General features: G+C 37.8%; 1 protein-coding gene across 1 annotated transcript in view; it reads right to left on the bottom strand.

Annotated features, from left to right (window-relative positions):
- Nucleotides 1-19,585, bottom strand: part of LOC144959769 (uncharacterized) — a 20,802-nt gene extending 1,217 nt beyond the window's left edge. Inside the window, exons 1-6 of the mRNA XM_078892501.1 lie at nucleotides 19,423-19,585; nucleotides 12,891-13,050; nucleotides 11,780-11,842; nucleotides 6,832-6,995; nucleotides 4,826-5,035; nucleotides 1-1,131 (exon numbers count right to left, since the gene is read on the bottom strand). The exon at nucleotides 1-1,131 is cut by the window's left edge and continues 1,217 nt beyond it. Coding sequence (XP_078748627.1) covers nucleotides 344-1,131; nucleotides 4,826-5,035; nucleotides 6,832-6,995; nucleotides 11,780-11,842; nucleotides 12,891-12,943 — 1,278 coding nt within the window. The 5' untranslated portion in view covers nucleotides 12,944-13,050; nucleotides 19,423-19,585 and the 3' untranslated portion in view covers nucleotides 1-343. The remainder of the gene's footprint in view (nucleotides 1,132-4,825; nucleotides 5,036-6,831; nucleotides 6,996-11,779; nucleotides 11,843-12,890; nucleotides 13,051-19,422) is intronic.
- Nucleotides 19,586-20,393: the final 808 nt, after the last annotated feature.

The raw sequence follows: 20,393 nt of genomic DNA, 5'->3' as shown, positions 1-20,393 counted from the left end.
GTTCCCGTGCTCCAAAGACATTGCCTTTGTTAAAAACTTTGATCACGTTTAGTGGATATCGCTATATGAAAGCTCAAGTTTTTTGTTTAAATTGAACCCAGCCACTAATTATGCAACCCTAAGCCTAATTAAATATATTACCTATACATTATTTGTCCAAATGAATGAGTATATAACACTTCAAATTAGTTAGGAACCGATGAGTAGAAGATGTGACGCTGCGACTTCCCTTTTCTTTCATTTGTTAAAAAAAAGAATCTAATCCTCGACTTAATATCGTATTGAGGCGATGGGTAACAATTAAAGTTACTTTCATTAAATCTATCTTAAACAGAAGTTACTTTTAACTCGTTTTAGCTTTTTTAGCTATGCAAATCAATCCTAAATTCATAAGGTCAAAAATTACCAGAACACCAAAAGTGAGAACAAGGGCAAAGATGGCAATGGCTCCACTAAACTTTGAAGAAGATCGATTATCTTCTGCTGAAGTCTTTTTCCTGACATTTTTGGAGAGGTCATCTGTGGCTATAGTCAAATTACGCTTTAGTTGATAAGTTAGTCGGTTGGTGACTTTGGTGGACACGTTGGAATGTATCTTGGTGTTGTTTGGACACTGGCATGGGCATACAACTACAGGTACCGTGGCTCGTTCTTTCAATACTCGATTACGGATTGGGGGTTTGTTAACCGTAGCTTTAGTAGTGGCGATTACTGAGCTAGCCAGGTACTCTGAGCTAGATCTTGATGGTTCTGTCAAGCTTACCTGAATGTCTGTACTTGATGTGCTGATTTTATTTATATTACTCGATGTGCTTGAGCTAATTTTCTGTGCTGATGATGTGCTAGTTTCGAATCCATAAACTGATGTACTCGCTTGTATCACTGAGGTTGATTCCATTTTAGCCAGTGAACTGCTTGTTCCAGATTCATACATTAAAGAGCTTGTTCCGATTTTGTGTGTGGATGTGCTCGTTACGTATTCAGTCGTTGATGTGCTCGTTTCAATTTCTTTCAACAAGGAACTTGTCTCCAAAGAAGGTACTGATGTACTCGTATCGATTCCTTGTACTGAAGTACTGATTTGAATACTGGATGTACTTATTGAAGATGAAGTCTTTTCTTCTTTTATTTCTGGGGACAAGGGAGAAAAGACAATTCTGTTAATCATAGTATATAAGTCTAAGTAGAGAGCAATAGTGTGATGCCAATATTAATGGTTCCAACCTCATTCGAAGTGTAAAATCAGTCATCCGGGGAAATAGAAACATGTTTTCATGCATTGTACTACTGAATTTCTGGTTCCAGACTGAAGGATTTATTTTCTTCTCGAATATTAACCTATGTGGAAACAAAAAAAAAATAAAGAAACATTTATTTTCATTTGTATGATTTACACATCACTAAGATGGTCTCCAACGGGGAGTCCGAAGAGAGGCAGACCATTGGGAAATTTGGACAGTTGAAGAGGAGAAGAAAGAGGCTGGAAAGACATGGAATGAGCTGAGCTGAACTGGCTGGTATAGGACAGAGATGCCTGGAGGAACTTTGTTGACGCCTTACGTTCCACCAAGAAACCAAGAGGATGCGTAAGTAGGTATGAGTTAAATACTACAAAACACACAAAAATGAGATATTTTGCACCAATGAAATAGCAGACATTGTGTCGCAAATGCCACAAAAGGTTGGACAAATGTGCTTCCCTTTTCGAAGTTTAAAAAAGTAATTACTACATACTATAATTTTGATGTTAGATCGTCCATTTTTGGTGCGGCTATGTGGTCTTGTAGTACGACACTGGTTTTCTGATCGGAAGGTTCTAGGTTCGAGTTTCTTTCGGCGTCTAGTTGAGTCCTTGGAAAAAAAGGCTCTTTAAGCGCAGTCTCCCACCGTGCACCTGAGTACAAATAGCGCTTGACAAGCAATCTTAGAGTACAATTTTACATAATTAAGGAGTTTGGGGTGTTATGTGCATCTATATGGTCTAGAGGTATGACCTTCACTTTCGGATCGGAAGGTCCTGGGTTCAAGCAACGCATAGTTGAGTACTTGGAAAAAGCTCTTTACTCACATTCTCTCACCGTAATCAGGTGTACTGTGAGAAAATGTGAGTTAAGAGCCTTTTTCCAATGAATTTTTTATCCGTCAAGCGAGGCTTGAATCCACGACCTTCCGATCCGAAAGCAAATGTCATACCACAAGACCACATAGCCGAACTTCACCCATAGCCTTCATAAACTCGGGGCCTGATAGAAATTAAAATGTGTCATATCAAGACAATAAGGCATTAACCCTCTTCTTACCAACTTCAGGAAAATCGTCACAATCGTTACGATACAGTGATAATTTTTCTTACACAGAATTTGTATGTATATCACAAAATTTAAAGAAAAATCTTTGTATAGTTTAAAGGAACTTAATTAATGTTATTTTGTAGAACAACGTTATATTTAGCACGCCTTAGCTTTGAGTTTTAGAAAATAAATTTTGGTGATATTTTGGTAAAAACATTGAAAGTATTAGGTAAGGAAAGAATTAAAGATAGTGATAAGATTGGCCCTGAGAGGTTGGTGAGTTCTACAAGTTGTGAGTTGTAATGAATATATCAACCAATGGTATCAATAAGGTTCAACAGTCGTGACGTCACTTTCTTCTTAATGACGAATAGTAACTGGTTCTACACTATCGGAACAATGGCGGACGCCATTATCTGAATCACCGGCCTCATGAAAAACTTCTTTGACAAGCATAAAAGTGTATCCAGAGTAGAAAAACGTTATAAATCCGATCATCTTTTAAATTATATACATTCTGATCAGATGACTTGTGAAAAAGTTCAAGCCAGCATGAAGAATAAAAAGTACCGATTTTCTTTGTTTTTAGAACCCAGCTGCTTGTTGGTGAGCGGACGTGACATCAGGCTATTGAATCCAATTATTTCCTTGAGTTTAATACAAAAGTTTACTTTTGTTTATTTTTTTTTGGCGATCATCGTTGTCTTGTGTGACGTAATGGTTTGGTCAGTTTCAGGTCTGACGTTTACAAAGACGACGCTACACCTAGGGTAGGTTTCTTTCCTTGTTTTGTTTTTGTTTTGGCGATCATCGTTGTCTTGTGTGACGTAATGGTTTGGTCAGTTTCAGGTCTGACGTTTACAAAGACGACGCTACACCTAGGGTGGGTTTCTTTCCTTGTTTTGTTTTTGTTTTGGCGATCATCGTTGTCTTGTGTGACGTAATGGTTTGGTCAGTTTCAGGTCTGACGTTTACAAAGACGACGCTACACATAAGGTAGGCTTGTTTGTTTGTTTTTTTTTTTTTTGGAGGGTTTTTTTGTGTTTTCGTTTTTTTTTTTTTTTGTTTTTGTTTTTTTTTTTTTTTTGTTTTTTTTTAATTTGTTTTTTTGTTTGTTTGTTTGTTTGTTTTTTTTTGGGTTTTTTTTGTGTTTGTTTTTTTTTTAATATCCTCGTTTGTTTGTTTTGTTCGAATAACTTGACCCTCTCCTTAACAACTACAGGAAAATCGTCACATCCGTTACGATACAACCAACATTTTTTCTTATTCAAATTCCGCTTGTACATCATAAAATGTAAAGTAAAATAACCAGTGTGTTGTAGATAGACAATGTTTTGCTAAAGAAAATATTTTTCTCAAGAACTTTACTGCTATTGTGTTTGAGTGATAAAATATATTATTTTATTGTGTGTTAGTTGGATGTGACGTTTAGGGGGAAAATCCTGAAAATGGCTGGTGAGAAGAGAGTTAAGTTTACAAAGACGACGCTACAACTCGCTCAAGCTCCATTGTAATTGTTTTTGTTTTGTTGTTGTTGTTGTTTTTTGTTTCTGTCTTTGTTGTTGTTGTTGGTTTTGTTTGTTTTGTTATTTTTTTTTTAAATTTTTTGTTTTGTTTGTTTTTTTTCCCTTCGTTTTGTTTGTTTTGTTTGAATTACTTAACTCTCGCCTAATCAGCTATTTTTAGAATTTCCCCCGAAAATTCACTCCCACCCAACACAAGAATAGACTTTTCTTACTCAAACAAAAAAAAGTAACAATGAGTTCTACAACACCGTGTTTAGTATTTATAGCTGTCATCAAAGAATTTCTTTACAATTTGAGATGTAAAAGAGAAATCAGATTGAGAAAATTGTCTATTGCATCGAAACGAATGTGACAATTTTACTATGGGTGGTAAGGAGAGGGTTAACTCACTCAATCCAAGAGACTTTTGCTACTTTTCAAAATTGGAAAAAAATGAATTGAAAATGAACATGTGGATAGATGATTTTATTCAACTATCATTAACACAAACAAACTAATATCATTAACTTTGATACTACGCCTATAATTTGTCTCAGAAAAATGTAATAAATAGTCATGGGGTAAAAGTAACCTGGGTAAATTACGGAGATAGATAGAACGAAGATGACGTCACTCAGGTCTTTGTTATTGTTTTTTTGCCATCCGCGTTTATGAGTAATGCTCACTATACTGTATTGACCTGACTATAAACGTTCATGGATACACACAGTTCTGTGTGTTGGTCCGTTATAATTCCGGATGGCAATGTTATCAGCTTCTTAGCCAAGCGCATACTATCTATAGTCGGTGTTAGGGTTGAGTGAGTTAACTACGGATATAGTCGGTGTTAGGGTTGATTGAGTTAACTACGGATATAGTCGGTGTTAGGGTTGAGTGAGTTAACTACGGATATAGTCGGTGTTAGGGTTGAGTGAGTTAACTACGGATATAGTCGGTGTTACGGGTGAGTGAGTTAACTACGGATATAGTCGGTGTTAGGGGTGAGTGAGTTAACTTGCCTCAACTCACCTCTGCATATGTATTTTGCTTTGTATCCATCACAGTTCTTGTTCCCAAGCATCAATTTACCGTTGTCACTGTATCTAGGCCAAAGATACCAGAAGTTTCTCCTGAGCACAGTGCAGGCTTCATCTGTGTCATCCGGTTCGTATTGATAGCCGTTCGATGCAAACCAAAGAGATTCGTCTACCGTCTCGGACGTCCACGAAAACGCTTTGTCTGAATAAAGGAAAGTTACGGTGAAATCATAATAAATGAATAAATAAATAGATAAATAAATAGATGAATAAATATATAAATAAGGAAATGAATAGCTAAATAAAAAGATGAATAAATAGATAAATAAATAGATGAATAAATAGATAAATAAGGAAATGAATAGCTAAATAAAAAGATGAATAAATAGATAAATAAATAAATAAATAGATAAATAAATAGATAGATAAATAAATAAATACATAGAAAGATAGATAGATATATAAATAGATAGATAAACAGGTAAATAAATAAATAGATAAAACATAAATAAATAGAAAGATAGATAGATATATACATAAATAAATAGATAAATACATAAATAATTAAATAAATAAATAATTAGATTAATTAATTTAAATTTCTTTTATTCATCCTCAAGTTGAAAATCTTTTTTGTAGGATCTATTCCAAGGGTAGACTGGAATAACCCAGGCGTCAGAAACAGTGATAGGCCGCAAATTGAGCTAGGAGGAGGTGACTCGCTCAAGGCCACACAGCGCAGCAGGCTGTTGAACTCAGTACATTCTGGATACGAAGCTAAGAGCGTACAGCTGAGCCAGGCTGATAAAGCCAACACCACCATGTCAGATAGAATGGTTAGTCCTAAGCAAGGATGAGTTTATCCGTCATCAATAGAACAAACTTGGATTAAGAACAGAAAATGTTGGACCAACAAGAAAGTCTAAATTGATTTTTAAAAAATAAATTTTAGATAATTTTTTTATATACCGCAACATCCACTAAACGTCCTCAAAGCGCTTTACAAAGGGTCCCTGGTAAACAGCAACACTTAACATGTAGAACGTGACATGACGCCTTTTAGGCGATATTACATGTTTTCGGACAGAGACAGCGCTGTTAAACTATCTGTTTCGAACTCTAAATAAAAATAAATTAACAATAATAATAAAATTCCTTAATTAAACCATAATGGAAAATTTGTCTGAAGGGTCTATTCCAAGGGAGAACTGGAAAAACCCATGCGTCAGTCGCAGTACAGCGCCGCAAATTGAGCTAGAGTGAGGGTGATTTGCTCAAGACCACACCGCGCAGCGGCGGATGATCGAACTATCTTAATTAAAGACCGTATCGCTGAGCCACTCTGCCCCTCTCGGTTCTCTCGTTAACAGCCGTTGGGCTGTCTGTTGTTGTGAAATAGAAGTACGTGCGGCTACGCGGTCTAGTGGTATGACACTCGCTTTCGGATCGGAAGGTCCTGGGTTCGAGCCTCGCTTGGCGCTTAGTTGAGTCCTTGGAAAAAACTATTCACTCACATTCTCTCACCGTACTCAGGTGTAAAATGAGTACCTGACCGTTAACAGCGTTGTCTCAGTCCGAAAAAAAAAGTAATATCGCCTAACAGGCGTCATGTGTCGTTCTAAATGTTACGTGTTGTTGTTGGTCAGGGACCCCTTGTAAAGCGCTTTGATATTGTGGATTAGTGGATATTGCGCTATATAAAAGCTCAAGTTTTTATTCATAACACAGGGGAAATGTGTCGCTAGAGTCTTTTCCAAGGGAGCAGTGGAATAACCCAGCCGTTAGCCGCAGTTCAGCGCCGCAAACTGAGCTAGGGCGAGGGTGACATGTTGCTCAAGAACCATACAAACGCAGCGGCGGATGATCGAACACGGTACCTTTTGGGTACGAAGCAAAGGCGGTACCGCAGAGCCACACCCCCCCCCCTCTCGAATCCCTCGTTAACAGCCTCTGGGCTGTCTGTTGTTGTAAAATAGAAATAAAGTTAGAACGACTTACTTAGATCTTTGCTGGAATCAAATTTAGACTTAATCCAGAAGGTATTTTCGTCATTCATGTCATAGAGCATGTTGATGACGACCTTGACGTCGGCATTGGTCGCAGGTTCCAATTCTTTAAAACCTGCTCCAAGGCGTTTGCTGCACTCTCCACTATCTATTGTGCTGAAAATTGATATTATATGTTACAGTGACTGACATAATCAGACGGATGGTTTGTTCGTTTTGTTTTTAAGGGTTTTACGGCGCTTGCAACACATTTAGGTCATATCAGCGCCAGTAAAAAGGAAGAAAATGGATAGTAAAAAGTTCTGGAATTACAATTAAAGCACCGAAGAAAAAGTAAGACAAAGAGGAACTTGGAACAAATAGGGATCAGATGTAGATTCCAAGAGCACACCATCAATGTACTTAGTTTGTGATCACCTATAAGTCTCATCCGGACACAAGCACAAAATCCAACAATGAGGAATACAGTCAAATGCTTAAATTATACATTCAAAATGACAAATATACTAATTCATAACAGAGAGATGATTTATGAGGGAAAAATATCATCTCCCAAAACAATAACTTTGCATTTGACTGTTTCCCTCCCAGCTAGGACTCCGGCAAGGGCCAGGACAAAACAAAGTAATCTCATTCCAAGACAAAGACAGAAAGCATATTGGAAAACAGATATACGGGGATAGAAGACACAGCATGTACCTCCCTGCCCGCTATGGGAGGTCAGGAACCCAACCCAGCAGTCGGATGGTGAAAAGGTTTGAACTGAGATATAGCTAAGTTTAGTTAAAAGGTCAATTTTTTAAAATCAAAAAATGAGTTCTTGTCATAAATGATTAAATCAACCATTTTGTACATCTTCGGGAAATATCAAACCTTAATTTCACTTCTAAATATTTTTTACAGCTAGTCAAGTTGAAAAAGTTTAAAATTTGAGAAAAGTTGCTGGATACCTTTCCCATACATCTGACCATAACTTCGTGAAAAATCACCCGATTTACTTCAAATAAAGATTAAAATGCTCTGGAGTACATATGCTTTCAGATATTACCAATTCAAAATTGTCACCTTCCGACTGATTATGTCATGCACTGATACATATGTGACCCTTCGCCTCAAAACGGTATTAAGTCGGGTTGGTTCGGATTGAATTTATAGCCAGAAATATCATTATTGTGTTGAGTTTGTATGATTTAATGAGGAGAATGGATACCATGTTTTAGGGTGCGAATGCCAACAATTTATATTTTTGTTTGACCAGTTTAACATTAAATTCCGCTTTTAAGCATCTGGTACTTTCTGTCATAATGCCTTTTTGAGACGATTGGTCACATATTATATATGCGGAAATCGATCTGGAATACCATTTGGTCATCACTAGAAGTGTTAAAACCGACGTATACTTATTTGCAGGTCTCTTAACGGAACATATTTAAAATAAATAATAAATAAAATAAAATTCCCTTTATTCATCACGAAGGGGAAATTTGTCTTTAGGGTCTATTCCAAGGGAAGACTGGAATGATCCAGGCGTTAGCCGCAGTGCAGCGCGGCAAAGTGAGCTAGGGCCGGGTGACTTGCTCAAGGCCACACAACGGAGCGGAGGGTGATTGAACTCGGTACCTTTCGGGTGTGGAGTCAAAGACCGTACCACTGAGCCACGCTGTCCCTTGTCATTCATCAGCATGAAGTAACTGTGTTGTAACGGACAATATTTTACGTTGGTTTGAGAGATTCCTATTACAACCCAGAACAATTTGGGTTCTCAGAACTGCAAATAAGTGCACGTTGGCTTAAATAATTGAGTGGTTCATGTCAGAATGCTTAAGATTGCCGTTTATTTTATATATGAAAAGCACGGCCATCATATTCCATTGATACCACCCGCGTACCATGATAGATCATTTGCAACAATAGGGTTCAAGAGCCGTGACGTCACTTCCCTCCAACAACGCACAATAGCTGGTTCCTATATCTATCTCTCTCTCTCTCTCTCTCTCTCTCTCTCTCTCTCTCTATATATATATATATATATATATATATATATATATATATATATATATATATATATATATATATATATATATAATTGTATATGATTGTATATTTGTAAGTGGAGCGATCTTTATTCATGTTTTCAACCTACCTGGCCATCAATCACATGATTTGTTCCGGTCCAACGATTGGACATTTCTAAATAAATGTGAACACGTTGGTTTCTTAATGAAGTTGAAAACATACCAATGAGTCATGCTGATCAAATTTCAAAAGCTGTGACCACTTTTCAATATGTGAGTCATTTTGAGCACACTTTGCAATATAACTAATGAACGCGAGCACATAGAAATCTAACATAGATCATCGCCATTGGCTGAATCGGAGAGATATAGATTTAATTAATTTAATTTATTCTTTCTCGTTACATTGTCCTCCAAAGGGAGATAACTTTTGTAAGAATAAGCATTGGGTACTTTACAAGGGTTAAAGCCCTTGCAGTTGCATCCGATTTCCAGCTACAGTTCTTTAACCCTCTCCTTACCAACAACAGGAAAATCGTGACATTCGTTACGATACAACAAACTTTTTTCTTATTCAAATTTCTCTTGTACATGATAAAATTTAAAGAGAAAGAGCAGTGTGTTGTAGAGCATGTTTTGCTAAAGAAATTATCTGTCGCAAGAATTTCACTGCTATTGTGTCTGAGTGATAAAAAATCTATTTTTGTGTTAGTTGGGTGTGAAGTTTTTGGGACAATCCTGAAAATGGCTGGTAAGGAGAGGGTTAAAACAAAAAGGAAAAAGTTGTCCTTCAGAATCATAGAGCCGGAGATTATCCCGGTTTCTATAGCGTGATACGGGCAAAACGATTGATTGCTTCCTATAGGATAAGACTCTAGTCTATCGGAAAATACTTTCCGCCAGACCTAATAATAGACCCAGATACCAGACACCCAATCATTGCTAGGTGGACAGGGGGTGAGTGGGGGGGGGGGATCTGAAAAAATAAATCTCAACTGCACCTACGATTCAATTCTATCCTTTTGCGTGTAAAGCAAGCGAGTGTCTAGGGATTGTAAAGCTCCCATTGTTGTCGTAATGTAATTGCTCTAAAACCAACGCACGGCGATTGGTATGACACACGCGTTCGGATCGGAAGGTCGTGGGTTCGCATAGTTGAGTCCCTGGAGAAGGCTCTTTAATCACATTCTCTCACAGTACTCAGGTGTAAAATGAGTACATTGCCGTTAAAGCGTTGTCTTTGTCTGAAAAATTGTAATATCGCCTAACAGGCGTTATGTCCCACCTACATGTTAAATGTTGCTGCTGACCAGGGACCCTTGTAAAGTGCTTTGAGCACGTTTAGTGGAGATTGCTCTATATAGAAGCTACATTTTTAAATATTTTTTTTACTCCAAAACCAATGCAAAATAGGGTGGTCCGATAGATCAGTTGATAGAGCTTTCGCTTCACGTGCAAAGGAACCGGATCGATCCTCAGTGAAGTCGAGATGTTATTCCTTAACCCCGGCCTCCTTCCTCCCCCCCCCCTTTCTTATCCACCGGCCACTGAATGGGTAGCTGGGTTTGTTGGACCAGGTGGATAGGACGTTGCGATAGACTAACGTTCTATCCAAAGGGTAGCAAACAATTGCTTTTGTCCGTTTAACGTTAAAACATTTTGGAAAAAAAAAACCTCTGGCTCCATGGGTGGAATGGCTCTTAAAGATTACATAATTCAAACTAATGTACAATGTTAAAACAAGTCCTTGATAGGGTAGTAAATTGTGATGAGAACACACAAAAACTGGTGCCTATTTGATTGGAAGTGTAGAACCAGTCTTCATGAGGACTGAATACATACCTTGTGTAATTCATCTTCTGGTGTCAGAGTGATGACATCTTGTATTCTAGTCTCAATAATAAAATGCTGGTCGTCAATAAAGATCATCCATCCTCGCTCTTTTACGTCTCGCAATCCTAAGAATCTGCCTATATATTCTGTTGCTGAAATAAGTTACGCCATATTTATGTAACCTATTCATTATTAGGGGAAGGGGGGGGGGGGGGCGAAGTAGGCGAGTGGTTAAGGCATTTCACTGTGCCCGGGATGACCCGGGTTCGAGCCCCGCTTCAGGCACTTTTGGTTTTTCTTTTCCTTGAGCAAGATTATTAATCACCAATTTGCTCATTTGGACAACACGGGTGATTCCTGTTGACATCAGACATCTTGTTTGATGAGTTATCTTATATTCCTTCGTGGAAATCCTAGGGGACGGTATCTCACTGTGACAACATGGGTGATTCCTGTTGACATCAGACATCTTGTTTGATGAGTTATCTTATATTCCTTCGTGGAAATCCTAGGCGACGATATCGTATGATGTCGTGGCGAGAAGGGCATAATGATATAACTATATATATCTGTAACCTATTCATTATCAGTACTCCGAAGGACTGGTTACATACACACTTCCAAGGATTTAGGAACCAAAAGAGTGGAGGGTTTGATGTCACAAATCTTCTTCACGATTACATTCGACTAGTCTATGAGAACCGCGGCGTCTATAATGTGCGGCTATGTGGCCCTATGGTAAGACACTCGCAATCGGATCGGAAGGTCCTGAGATCAAGCAAGCCTCGTTCGGCGCATAGTTGAGTCCTTGGAGAAGGCTTTTAACTCACATTCTCTCACCGTACTCAGATGTAAAAAGAGTACGTTAGCAGCGTTGTCTCTGTTCGAAAAAAAATGTATAATCGCCTAAAAGGCGGGATGTCCCGTCCTACATGTTAAATCTTGCTGTTGGCCAGAGACCCCTTGTAAAGCGTTTTGAGCACGTTTAGTGGATATTGCGCTACATAAAAGCTGATATTCTTTTTTAAAGCTCAATAACGTGCATGCGGTTTTTACAGAATATTTAAAATAATGGATTCAAGATTTTCTTACTCTCTTGATAGTTCGTCGGGCATCACAACCAAATCACTCGCGGTCAAAGCGGTGTCTGACGACCTGTGAAAGAAACAACAAAAGAAAACAAAATAAATTTATAGAAAAAAACATGACCACAACGGGGGGCGGGGGGGTGGGGTGGGGGGGCAGTTACAGGGGGGGGTGGCAGTTACGGGGGTGGGGTGGGGGCAGCATGGCTCAGTGGCATGGTCTTTGTTTATGACCCAAAAGATACAGGGTTTGACTACCGCAGTGCTGTGTGGCCAGGGGAAAAATGTACTTTGCGATAGATCAATGTCCTATTCGAATGGTAGCAAGCAATTGTTATTGTTCGCTTCACGTTATAGAAAGCGGGATAAACTCCGGCTCTATGGGTTATAATGTCTATGAAGGACTTTCTACTGTGAAAACTGGTTTCTGTCTATAGAAAGAATGAAGTTGATGTCACTCGGATCTTTGTTTCTGTTTTTTTTTTGCCATCCACGTTTATGAGTAATTCTCACTAAACTGTCTAAACCAGACTATATACGTAATGAGGTTGACGTCACTCAAGCCTTTGTTATTGTTTTTTGCCATACATGTTTGTGAGTAATTCTCACTAAACTGTATTAACCAGACAAAAACGTTCAAGGTTAGACATAGTTTGTGTGTTGGCCCGTTCTACTTCCGGATGGCAATGTTGTGAGCTTCTTAGCCAAGCGCATTCTATCACAATATTAACTTCATTAAAAATATTTGTGCAACGCCTTGTGAGTTGTCGTCAATATAGAGCTCAAGGAAACAAGTGATTCCATTGGTTGAACTATTGAATACAACTCATCATCATCATCATCATCATCATCATTATCATCATAGTCATCACCATAATCTTCATCATCATAATCATCATAGTCATCACCATAATCTTCATCATCATAATCATAACAATGATAATAATAATAATAATAATAATAATAATAATAATAATAATAATAATAATAATAATTATTATTATTATTATTATTATTATTATTATTATTATTATTATTATTATTATTATTATTATTATTATTATTATTATTATTATTATTATTATTATTGTAGAACACAACAAAGTATATGACATTACCTAATATATACCGACAGGTAGAGAAGTGACAGACAGATGGACCACGTCATCATTGGACTAAACAACCCTGGCGTCCTTCTGATTCGATCCCCAGTGCAGGGGTTTCTATGCTTTTTGTGTGCAATGGTTACAAGTAGTATGCACGTCCGTACACGTCAATCTGTAAGAAGGTAACCAAAAAGAGTCGTCATTTAAAGAATAGTATAATAATGATAATGATAATAATAATAATAATAATAATGATAATATAATAATAATAATAATAATAATAATAATAATAATAATAATAATAATAATAATAATGATAATAATAATAATAATAATAATAATAATAATAATAATAATAATAATAATAATAATAATAATAATAATAATAATAATAATAATAATAATAATAATAATAATAATAATAATAATAATAATAATAATATTTTTTTTTTTCAATCGCTATGGACCTTTTGGCACAATATATATATATATATATATAATATATATATATATATATATATATATATATATATATATATATATTTTTTAAACACAAGCTTGAAAGCTATAATCGTTTAATCCAAATGAGAAGGGAGGCGGGGGGGGGGGGGGAAGCAGGCACTGGTGTAAGATAGAAAGATGAAAAAGTGTGTAAAATTGTAGCCATCGTTAACAAAGAACGAAGATGACGTCAATCAAGCCTTTGTTATTGTATTTTGCCATCCGCGTTTGTGAGTGATTCTCACTAAACTGTATCAACCAGACTATAAACGTTCATGGTTACACACAGTTTTGTGTGTTGGTCCGTTATACTTCCGGATGGCAATGTTATGAGCTTCTTAGCCAAGTGCATACTATCTATAGCTTGACACTAGAACCATCTTGGAAGTATAATTTTACGTATTTTTCTGGGTTATGTCTAGTGAGTTTTCGTTCGTAGAGCTCAAGGAAAGAAGTGATTCCATTGGTTGACCTGTTGAATACAACTCACGATTTGTTTTCTTTTGTGGTCTTGTCTTTTGACGTCATTTTTTTTTTGGTCAGTGTCAAGCTATGTTAACGATGGTTACGGTATAATACACCGCCAGAAAAATATATAATAACAAGAGATGAAGTGAGTAGGAAAGTGCCAGAAGACAATAGAGAATAACAATTTCGCGGCGGTGATGGGGTTTGAACCCGCGACCTTACTGGTACGAAAACTCCGCCTGGCCGGGAAGAGACTCTACCGTATGAGCTATCCGCGATCCCCCCAAAAAATTAGACTCCAACCCTAGTTATTATTAGAGCTCTCTCTCTCTCTCTCTCTCTCTCTCTCTCTCTCTCTCTCTCTCTCTCTCTCTCTCTCTCTCTCTCTCTTCCCGACTACTTGAGATCGCGGGTCAAACACACACAACTCCTCGAAGTTAGTTGGTCAGCAATTAAGCTTAATAGCCAATATTCTCAACCCAAACATATTATGACATAGAAACAATACCATTCAATCGTCTGATGTCACGCCTCCCGGCAACGGCGGCCATCTTGGTTCTAAACAAAGAAAATCATTACTTTATATTTTTCATGCTGGCTAGAACTTTTCATATGTCTTGTGATCGGAATGTGTGAAAGTCAAAATATGATCAAATGTATGTGTTGTTTTTTTTCCTCTGGATACGCTTTATGCTCGCCGGAGAAACATTTCATACGGGCGGCCGCCATTGTTCCGATAGTTTAGAGCCAGTGTTACTAACTTACCATGCGTCATTAGGAAGGAAGTGACGTTACGACTGTTGAATCATATTAAAGGCCTACTAAGACATTGAGTATGCTCCGGTATTTGGGATGAATTTTAATATAGAAAAATATAGAAAGAACAATACGAGAAAATAATGTCATCCCTATTTTAAAAGATCAGCCTGACACAAGCGGAGGTATGGGGATTCAGATAGCTCAGTTGGTAGAGCACTCGCCTGATACGCAAAGGGACCAGGATCGATCCCCATGCGCAGTTGAGATTTTTTCTGCGCCCCCCCCCCCCCACCTCCCTCCCTCCTTCCTTCTTGTCCACCCGGTCGTGATGTGTAGCTGCGTCTCTTAGATCTGACAGCAGCTTCTAATACGCTTCAACAGTCGTAACGTCACTTCCCTCGTAATGGTAACTTAGTAACTAGCTCTGAACTATCGGAACAACAATGGCGGACGCCCTTCTGAAATGTTCTCCGACGAGCGTAGAAGAAAAAAAAAAGTTATAAATCTGATTATGTTTTGACTTTTATACATTCTGATCACAAGACATATAGAAATTTCTAGCCAGTATGAAGAATAAAAAGTACAGATTATTCTTTGTTTAGAACCACGATGGCCGCCATTGCTGGACGACGTGACATCAGATTATTGAATCCAATTGTGCTCACAATACTATAATATTATGACGATCGACCCAAATAGCAAATTCTTCACCGCATTTGTGCAAAAACCCGCCCGGAAGTCTCGTCACAACACACCGTTCAACTAGATTTAGATCTGGCGGAAAATACTTTGCGGCAAATTAGCGTCCTATCCAAAGAGTTGCAAGAAATTGTTTGTTTCCATTTCAAGCTATAGAAACAGGGATAAACTCCAGTTTCTTATAAATTGAGTTTTTTTATCCACTAACCATGCTCAAAGCTCTTTACAAAAGGTCCCTGGCCAACAGCAACACTTAACACGTTAGGCGATATTACATCTTGTTTTCGGACAGAGACAACGCTTTTAACGGCCAGGTACTCATTTTCTTTGGCCTATTGCGGCTATGTGGTCTTGTGGTATGACACTCGCTTTCGGATCGGAAGGTCCTGGGTTCGAGCCTCGCGCTCGGCGCATAGTTGAGTCCTTGGAAAATGCTATTTACTCACATTCTCTCACCGTACTCAGGTTTAAAATGAGTACAGCGTTGTCTTTGTCCGAAAAATTGTAATATCGCCTAACAAGCGGAATGTCCCGTCTACATGTTAAATGTTGCTGTTAACCAGGGACCCCTTGTAAAGAGCTTTGAGCACATATAGTGGATATTGCGCTATATAAAGCTCATTTATTTTTTTTTAATTTGTAATGCCTGTGAGGTGTGAATCACTGCTTACTATTGAAGAAAGGGTGATTTTTTAAATAAAATCTTTTGTTTTGTTTTGTTCATATTGTTTTCTTTCAATTCTATTTTGGCATTGTTTCATATTACACGCTTTTCCAATTTTAAAAGGTCATTCTTGACATCTGAAAACAGACATAGATAGCGATAGTCAATGATATTAGAATTGCTTTTCAATTTTTTGTGAAGGAAAAATAGATTATTCCCTAACGTATTCAAGTTCGCAATTATCATATTTTGTATTATTTAAATAAAGAGAGAGAAAGAGAGAGAGAGAGAGAGAGAGAGAGAGAGAGACATAGACAAAGAAAGGGAGTGAGAGAGAGAGAGAGAGACGAAGAAAGGGAGTGAGAGAGAGAGAGAAAGAGAGAGAAGAGAGAGAGAAAAAAAAAAGAGAGAGAGAGAGAGAGAGAGAGAGAGAGACAAAGAAAGGGAGTGAGAGAGAGAGAAAAGAGAGAGAGAAAGGGAATGAGAGAGAGAGAGAGAGAGAGAGAGAGAGAGAGACAAAGAAAGGGAATGAGAGAGAGAAAAGAGAGAGAGAAAGGGAATGAGAGAGAGAGAGAGAGAGAGAGAGAGAGAGAGAGAGAGAATGAAAGATACGTGATGTAACCAATTAGCGGGTATAAGCAGGATATATCATGGGAATGAAGTCCGTAATTCCACAGACGCTTAAAGAGGTATTTAAAATGCCCATACCCCCCCCCCCCCTATCCCACCTCTCTCCCATCCTTTTTTTAAAATCGAGATTCCCCCACCCCCACTCCCCCCACATCCCTATAACCTGACGAAACATAATGTTTGCCATCGCTTGCAATATTGAAACTGACGGGAAATACAGTAAGCTATAATGGCGTCGGCCACAGTCGTAAACGACAACCGAAAAAACACACCTCTTATAAAACTAAGTTGGAGTTTGGTCGACCCCGTGTCGATACAACTATCTACAAATAAATAATAATGTGAAATTAAATGTTAGCTTCAATTTATTGACAAAAACAGATCAAATGAACGTTTCGTGTTTCCCTTTTATCAACAAAACAGGATGAATGTAACACCACAGATGAATGAGATTCAAATTCACATTATTATTTATTTCTTCGAGCTTCGAGCAGCAACATTTACACAACTGTCTACAAGAGAATTGTGTGAATCTGCCAAGGATTCTGCTTATTTACTAATTTATGTGTTCATTAAGTGTGTTTACTATGTATATTTAATAACGGATTGACAAAGTACTGTGTGAATTTTGTAAATTTATGACCATTTTATCGGGGCCCCTTCAACAACGTATTATCGGTAATCCAAATTAAAAGGAAGTAACATCTATTAAATTCTCTTTTCTTTGGAAGTAATTTTCGACTATTGATGACATAATTAGGAATTAGGAATGAAGATCGCATCATTCAGTGTTCGCGGTATCTCCTCAAAATGTAAGAAAATCAACCCGATTGAGGACCTATTTACTTACAAATCAGACATAATAAGCATACAGGAGACCAAAGACAAGACCAATGATGAAATTATTCGAGGTTGCCGTCTCATTACATTTCAGCATGAAAATATCCAGGGAGGGCTGGGTTTTCTTATATCAAACCGTCTAACATCTTATTTAAACTCATATTGGTCTGTAAACGAGAGAATATCTGTTTTGAGCTTTAAAACCACTCCGTGCTTTCTAAACAACAAGCTGACACTTATAATCAACACCCATCGCCCTACTTCGGGGACTCCAAAAAAGATTAAACAGTAAGAGATAGATTATACAATGAAATTGAATTGATAATCCGAGACCATGTAAATGACAACATCATAGTCACGGGCGATTTCGATGCCAAAATAGAAACAAGGAAAGACAACAACGAAACATGCCTTGGTGCTTATTCCAAAGGACTGCCTGATGAAAATGGCCAGTATCTTATTGATTTTTGCTGCGAACATAAATTATTCATATGTAATAGTGCCTTTAATCACCATTCCCACAATGGTACGAAATGACAAGGAACGTGGAAAAAATTCTGTTGATAAGATTATCAATACGTACAATCAGATAGACTTTATCATCATTTCGGACCATTACAAACACAGGCTCAATCATTCAAATGATACAGACCTAATCTTTGAATCAGAACATCAAGCCAAAATATACTTGCCAATAATATCAACTACCCTAGAAGCATGGAATCTGAAAGTGAATCAATCCAAAAGAGAATATACAAAAATCAACAGATAATTAAATGAATGAAATGTGTACGTAAAGTAGGCAATTTGTTCAACGAAAATGAAGACATCAGAAAACAAAAGCAGGTGGCCACCAATGCATTCAACCAACTCCAAAAGTTATGGAATAGAAATAACATTATCAGTGAGAATAAACGAATACAGAGGCACTGATTATTCCGATATTAACATATAATTGTGGAGCCTGGGGCCTCACAAAAAGGAACTTAGAAAGTCTCGATTTATACCACCGCAAACATTTACGTCGCGTAATCGGAATATAATGGCCACAGACAATTACAAATACTGATCTCTATGAAAAAAGAGGGCCCAACGCCTGAGTACAATAATAATAGAACAGCGATGGAGGCTCTTTGGTCACACCTTACGTCGAGAAGATAACATCCCAGCCCAAACTGCAATGACAGAATATTTCCTCCATGGCAACAAATATGTAGGGAGACCACCAACATCAATAGTAACTAACCTGAACCAGGACCTCTCTACACATCAGATATTTCTGGATTCAGATGAGGCCGAATTAATCGCTGAAGATCAAGGATACATTACAGTGCCCTCCGTACTAAAGTCACAACAAGATCTTGACAGCCTCAAAACACTGGCCCAGGACCGTGACCAATGGAAACAATTAACAACATGGATGGAGAGAGCAGCTATACTTATCGACCATGACTGAATCACACAATTCTCTGCAAGCGTCATTCAGACAATATTAAATCTCTTTATAAAACATTGGTGATAAAATGATACAAAAACAGGATCCTTATGTCAAACTTATCTTTAAATATTAATATTTATTGGGCAGTTAAAGTCCATAATGGCTAAAAGATGAAATAATATCATAATAAAAGCGTTGTGAAACTACGGAAGTAATCCCATAGCATCTATCACACTGACTACATTTAAACCAGTGGATAAGCGTGGCTCAGCGGTACGGTCTTTGCTTCGTAACCGAAAGGTACCGAGTTCGATCATCCACAGCAGCACTGTGTAGCCTTGAGCAAGTTACCTCGCCCTAGCTCAATTTGCGACGCTGCACTCCGGCTGACGCCTGGGTTATTCCAGTCTTCTCCTGGAATAGACCCTAGAGACAAATTTCTCCTATGGGATGAACGGAGGGAATTATTTTTTAAAATATCTAATATCATTGTTTTTTGTAATATAAGAACTAAATTGAATGGATTCAATTTTAACCCTCCTTACCAGCCGATTTTAGAATTTCCTCCTAAAACTCACATCCATCCAACACTAAAATAGACTTTTCTTAATCAAACAAAAAGTAACAAGTAAATTCTACAAAGAATGTTGTTTAGCAAAATGAGCTCAACAACACAGTGTTTAGTATTTATAGCTGTAATCAAGGCATTTCGTTACATTTTGTGATGTACAAGAGAAATCAGAATAAGAAATTTGTCGGTTGCATCGTAACGAATGTGACGATTTTCCTATGGGTGGTAAGGAGAGGGTTAAGGCAACACTGAAAATCAATAGACTCTCTCTCTCTCTCTCTCTCTCTCTCTCTCTCTCTCTCTCTCTCTCTCTCTCTCTCTCTAGTCAGCTGATCCTGTGTAGGTCGTTGCTTCCCGAACTTTCTTGCCAAACAGATTACGGTTTTCCGCCAGTCTACTTGCTTGAGTTGTTGTCATTCCCAGCCATTCACATATATCTTGTTCCCAGCTTCTTGTTGGTCTATCTTGCCGTCTACCCTTGTCTGAAGAATGTGCTTTTCTAATGATTCGTGGCGAGTCTACTTGCTTGAGTTGTTGTCATTCCCAGCCATTCACAGATATCTTGTTCCCAGCTTCTTGTTGGTCTATCTCTTCCTCTCTTGCCGTCTACCTTGTCTGCAGAATGTGCTTTTCTAATGATTCGTGGCGAGTCTACTTGCTTGAGTTGTTGTCATTCCCAGCCATTCACAGATATCTTGTTCCCAGCTTCTTGTTGGTCTACCTCTTCCTCTCTTGCCGTCTACCTTGTCTGCAGAATGTGCTTTTCTAATGATTCGTGGCGAGTCTACTTGCTTGAGTTGTTGTCATTCCCAGCCATTCACAGATATCTTGTTCCCAGCTTCTTGTTGGTCTATCTCTTCCTCTCTTGCCGTCTACCCTTGTCTGCAGAATGTGCTTTTCTAATGATTCGTGGCGAGTCTACTTGCTTGAGTTGTTGTCATTCCC

The sequence above is a fragment of the Berghia stephanieae genome, chromosome 14 (genome assembly GCF_034508935.2).
Source record: "Berghia stephanieae isolate SIO BIC M18660-M18661 chromosome 14, UCSD_Bste_1.3, whole genome shotgun sequence".
NCBI classification, from domain to species: Eukaryota; Metazoa; Mollusca; class Gastropoda; order Nudibranchia; family Aeolidiidae; genus Berghia; species Berghia stephanieae.
This window is presented reverse-complemented; position numbering and strand designations above follow the sequence as displayed.